This window comes from Nerophis ophidion, linkage group LG01 (assembly GCF_033978795.1).
Source record: "Nerophis ophidion isolate RoL-2023_Sa linkage group LG01, RoL_Noph_v1.0, whole genome shotgun sequence".
In the NCBI taxonomy this organism is placed as follows: Eukaryota; Metazoa; Chordata; class Actinopteri; order Syngnathiformes; family Syngnathidae; genus Nerophis; species Nerophis ophidion.
Window position 1 is genome coordinate 25446102 of NC_084611.1, and position 5802 is coordinate 25451903.

Sequence of the window (5802 nt, forward strand, 5' to 3'; positions counted from 1 at the left end):
TTAATGAAACAACTGCGAATATGTGATCCATTACATTGTAATTGTATTGTATCCATGTTTGAAATAAACTAAACTGAACTTAACTTAACCATGATGATGTTTTTACCATTCAGCTCAAAGCTAAGACATATTCTTTACAACTGATCCAAAGCAAGCGCGTCAACTGGCTAAAACAAAAATACAAAATACAAAAAGGCAAAACAAAGGGCGCGCTCAGTGGCGGATAATAATCTATAATAAACTCCAAACAAAACAGCACAATGGCATGACTATATACAAATAAAACAAAATATACTATCAATGATACAAAACAAACAGAAAAAAACTTGCACAGAGGCATAAATATAAAGGTCTTACGTGGCGGAGTCAAATCAATATTCAGCGTGGCAAGACAAGGTAGGTGCGTGGTGATAGTAAGTAAGCAAGCAAAGTTCCCAGGACGAGGACAGAAACAGAATGGTATAAATAATGACAGTGATGATGATTACTAACAGGTGTGAGGCTGAGGACAGGAGCGTGACTTGGAGACCAGGTGGAAACTAATGAGTAACTATGGAAACAAACAAGACCAGCAAGTGCAAAACGGGAAACAATAGTCCAAAAACAAAACATGAACATGATCAAACACAAAACTGATTTATAGGCATGACAGTTTACAGCAAAGTAATGTTCATATGTGACACAATCATGACGTAACAGCGCAGCAAAATGATGAAAGACACATACAAATAGAAATAGAAGTATTCATGCACATTGCACTGCTTGGTCTAAGAAGCAATTACACTCATTGTCAAACACGGAAGTGAAGCATTTGTTTTTACACTCAAACGTTTGGAGTTAACATTTTTAAATATACAACTTTATTGGCATTATTTGTCATGAAGTATCCGTCATGTTTCCTTCTTCAGCAGTAAGAAAGATGTACGAGTGTCGTGCACTGAGAGGCATATTTAGATATAAGATTTAAATCCAACATTTACTATAAGATTTAACATTTAGGTTTAAATGAAGTAGCGCTTACATTTAGACTTTGACTTTGATTTAAGATTTAGATTCATACTTAATTAAGATTTAGGTTCAGATTTAACATTTTAACATTTATATTTAAGATTTATATATAACAATTAGGTTTAGATTAGACATACACATTTAGATTTAGATTTAATATGTATGTTTATAAGTGGAGGGGTTCAAGTACCTCGGGGTCTTATTCACGAGAGTAATGCGGAAGCTGCATCGATCCGTTGTGGTGAAGAAGTAGCTGAGCCGGAAGGCAAAGCACTCAATTTACCAGTCGATCTACGTTCCCATCCTCACCTATGGTCATGAGCTTTGGGTTATGACCGAAAGGACAAGATCACGGGTACAAGCGGCCGAAGGGAGTTTCCTCCGCCGGGTGGCGGGGCTCTCCCTTAGAGATGTGAAGTGAAGTGAATTATATTTATATAGCGCTTTTCTCTAGTGACTCAAAGCGCTTTACGTAGTGAAACCCAATATTTAAGTTACATTTAAACCAGTGTGGGTGGCAGTGGGAGCAGGTGGGTAAAGTGTCTTGCCCAAGGACACAACGGCAGTGACTAGAATGGCGGAAGCGGGAATCGAACCTGCAACCCTCAAGTTGCTGGCACGGCCGCTCTACGAACCGAGCTATGCCGCCCCAATCCATAGTTCAATCCTCTGCTGTATCATCCATGTATCCATTTTGGTATAAACTCAACTCGTGGTGTTTGGAGGAAGAAGAATACTGAGTTGCATCCCAAGAACACCACACCCACCGCGAAGCATGGGGGCGGAAACACCGCGCCCCGGGGCTGCCCCTCCGCCAAGGGGACAGGACGACCGACCCGCGCCAAGGAAAGAACGAACGGGGCCATGCATCCTGAGACTCCGAGCCATCAGTGAGAGCTTTGAATTGTTGACCAAATACTTATTTTCCACCATAATTCACAAATAAATTCTTCAAAATCCCCACAATGTGAACTCCTGGATTTTTTCTTCACATTCTGTCTCTCACAGCTGAAGTGCACCCACGATGAAAACCATGGACCTCCGCCATCATCCCAAGTGGGAGAACTTGCTGACTAGATAGTTTTGATCCCCACTGTAGTAAGTGGATGTTCTATACAAAAGGGGAGGTTCTGTACATTCAGACAAGTAGATTAGGGGTCAGTGGAATGGTGTGGAATGGTCACTTGTTCCTGTAGAAGAGGAGGAACTTCTTGAGCGGTTCTGGCAGCGGCAAGCAGAGAATCTTCTGCCTCAGCACGTTGACCAGCGGCTGCACGCGCAGCAGCTCGCCCATCTCTCTCTCTTCCTCCGTCTCCGTCTCCTCCTCCGCCGCCGCTCCTCGGGGCCTGGCGTTGGTCCTCCTGGCGCCCCTCCTCTCCCTCCGGGCGTCCTCCTCGTCCTCCGTCCTGCCGCCCTGGTTGTTGTTGCCGTCCAGAGGGGCGGGGCCGACGGCGCCGAGCGTCTGCCGCGTGGCCAAGACCAGGGTGTTGCAGCGGCGACGGTGGACGCGGCGGCGCTTGAAGCGAGGGCCGTACTTGTGCAGGCCGGCCACCGCCAGGCCTCGGCCCACGCTGAAGGAGGAGCCGCACGTTGGCCCTCGCTCGCAGCGTGTGGCGGATGGAGAAGCGAGCCAGCTCCTGCAGCGTCCGCACCTCGTACTTTGGTAGAGGAACAGCTTTGGTTCTGGCGTCCATGTTGCGTTTGGGCAGCACCAGCGGAGCGAAGGACACGGAGATGATCTTGTTGGTCTCCCAGCTGTTGGGTCCCGTGCGACTGATCTTGGTCAGCTTTTCCTCCAGAGGCATGACCAGGACGCCGCCCACCTTGATCAGGTTCTTCATGTAGTCCTCGTGGTCCTTCTGCACGCCCGCCCCGCAGTACACCCGGTCGTACTGACGGCTCTCCGGGGGGATCTCCAGGCAGTTGCCCAACACGAAGGATGGCTCGCAGAACTCAAACTTGTCAAAGGTGTCGCTGGTCGTGATGAAGGAGTGCAGCTTCTGGTAGGCGTAGTCGATGACGTCAGCGTGTAATTCCACTCCGTGGTTCACTCCGAACGGTCCCAGGATGAGGCCCACCATGGTGCTGAGGTAGCCGGTCCCACTGCCCAGGTTGAGGAAGGAGAGCCGAGGGCGGAGGTCCAAAGCCTCCATGACTTCGGAGTAGATGCATGGAGCTGACAGGTGAATGTTTCCATGTCGCCATGCCATGTCCTTGTAGGCGTTCTCCCTGTACTCGTCCAGGTAGTAGTCGGCGCGGTCAATGGCGCGGAAAGCCCGCTCTACCAGGTCTGAGCGGATGTAGTAAGCCTCTTTCAGGTTGTCAATCAAGTCGTCGTTGTCCTCCCCGGCACTCACAGCTCCGCCCATGATGCCTCAGTGAAGGTGGATGGATCTCGCCCGTGGCCTCCTTTGTGGTCAGCAGCCTGTTGTTGTTGATCACGACCCGGCCGCCAACACGCCACTAGGAGATAGGGTGAGAAGCTCTGCCATCCGGGAGGAACTCAAAGTAAAGCCGCTGCTCTTCCATATCGAGAGGAGCCAAATGAGGTGGTTCGGGCTTCTGGTCTGGATGCCACCCGAACGCCTTCCTAGGGAGGTGTTTTGGGCACGTCCGACCAGTAGGAGGCCAAGGGGAAGACCCAGGACACGTTGGGAGGACTATGTCTCCCGGCTGGCCTGGGAACGCCTCGGGATTCCCCAGGAAGAGCTGGACGAAGTGGCTGGGGAGAGGAGCGTCTGGGCTTCACTGCTTAGGCTGCTGCCCCCGCGACCCGACCTCGGATAAGCGGAAGAAGATGGATGGATAGATGTATGTATGTTTAGATTCAACATTTAGGTTTAGATTACAACATTAAGATGTATGTTACCATTTAGATTTAAGATCAACATCAATACCCATCAATTTTTTGAGACACTTTGAGTCTCTGGTGACACTGGTAGCCACATCTCTCCATTGGTGTACATGGGAGTGACAGGAAGAAAAACATGTCTCACCTAAAGAGAAATTGTTTGGCACCACCTGTTAATTTGTATTAGTAAATCCACTCTTAAAGTGTTCTATAATTGCAAAAACTGGTTTTTACTCACCCTATAATGCTATCTGACACCCCTGAGAAGCTCAAGGCAGACACACTTTTAGTTCTGTGAGTCTTTGTTAGTCCATCGGTTATTTACACTGGAACTGAGGACTTCCCACTAGCAACTGCATCTTTGGTGGCAGCAACTGTCAAATCTGGCTTGGAAGAAAGCAATAATTAAAAAAAAAAAAAAAAAAAAAATGCAGAGTGGACATGCAGATGCACAAATTCAGACACTCACCTTTTTGCTCAAGATCCAAGAGTTGTGTCACAAAAGTTTACTTCAGAAAAAAAATAATGCTTGCATTGTATTGGTACTAATTTGGAGGTGTGATAAGAGTTGCTCTATACTTTAACACGTGGGTATCAAACTCTGGCCTGCGGGCCAAATTTGGCCCGCCATGTAATTTTATTTGGCCCTGGAGGCAATATCAAATTAACATTAGAGCTGGCCCACCGGTATTATACAGAGGCGGTTCCGCTGTAACACCGCATTCACCGCTATTGCTCATACTTGCCAACCCTCCCGATTTTCCCGGGAGACTCCCGAAGTTCAGTGCCCCTCCCGAAAATCTCCCTGGGCAACCATTCTCGTGAATATCTCCCAATTTCCACCCGGACAACAATATTGGGGGCCGTGCCTTAAAGGCAATGCCTTTAACGTTCTCTACAACCTGTCGTCACGTCCGCTTATCCTCCATACAAACAGCGTGCCGGCCAAGCCTCATGATATAAGCAGCTTGTACACACTCATAAGTGAATGAAAATCATACTTAGTCAACAGCTATACAGGTCACACTGAGGGTGGCCGTATAAACAACTTTAACACTGTTACAAATATGCTCCACACTGTGAACCCACACCAAACAAGAATGACAAACACATTTCGGGAGAACATCCGCACCGTAACACAACAGAACAAATAACCAGACCCCCTTGCAGCACTAACTCTTCCGGGACGCTACAATACACGCTACCACCTAAAAGGTTAATTTGTTCAACCTTGGCCCGCGGCTTTGTTCAGTTTAAAATTTTGCCCCTCTCTGTATTTGAGTTTGACACCCCTGCTTTAACACATAAGTATGGATGTAGATGTCGGGACAAAAACGAGTAATTCAGAGCGTCCATCTTTATCGCCAGCAGTCTAGGCTGGACTTAAATAATGAGCCTACAATACCAGCATCTTGGGATTTCACCTTCACCACATCCACTCTCTTAAGCCTCTTCTACACTAAGGTTATCCAGGGTAAATCCCACCTAAACTTATCCTTGTCCACACACACACACAATGGTCATTTAACTCCCCCCTAGTATGCATGCGGGGAAAATGCAAACGTTACAGTCACCTCCAGTGTTGCTCTGTGTGCAAGTTCTTAAATTAAATTGAACTTATCTGAACAATATTCAGTGTTGTGTTATTTTGTTGAACTGGAATCCAGTGTGCTGTGGGGCCCTATTGTAGTGAATCACACCAGAGCCATCATAAATTAATCACATCTTTATTGGACACACGAAGGTAAACAATGTGATAAAGAACATTTTACATCAATCAATCTAGGGATCTAGATATCTGGTCAAGACAGTCCTCACTCTTTTGCCTTCACCTTCATTGTCCATTAGTTTTTGGTGACTTTATATACTCTGGACCTAAACGTCTAGTCCGCGACATACATGGCGGACAATAACTGACAAAGTCTGCTTTGCCTGTCCAAATT

General features: G+C 47.1%; 1 protein-coding gene across 1 annotated transcript; it reads right to left on the bottom strand.

The window, feature by feature from the left end:
• Positions 1-2070: 2070 nt before the first annotated feature.
• LOC133567190 (protein-L-isoaspartate O-methyltransferase domain-containing protein 2-like) lies at positions 2071-3467 on the bottom strand. Its single transcript, XM_061919509.1, is given in 2 exon segments — positions 2071-2597; positions 2599-3467. Coding segments are annotated over 2 exon segments (1188 nt in total). The 5' UTR covers positions 3378-3467; the 3' UTR covers positions 2071-2188.
• Between the last annotated feature and the right edge of the window lie 2335 nt (positions 3468-5802).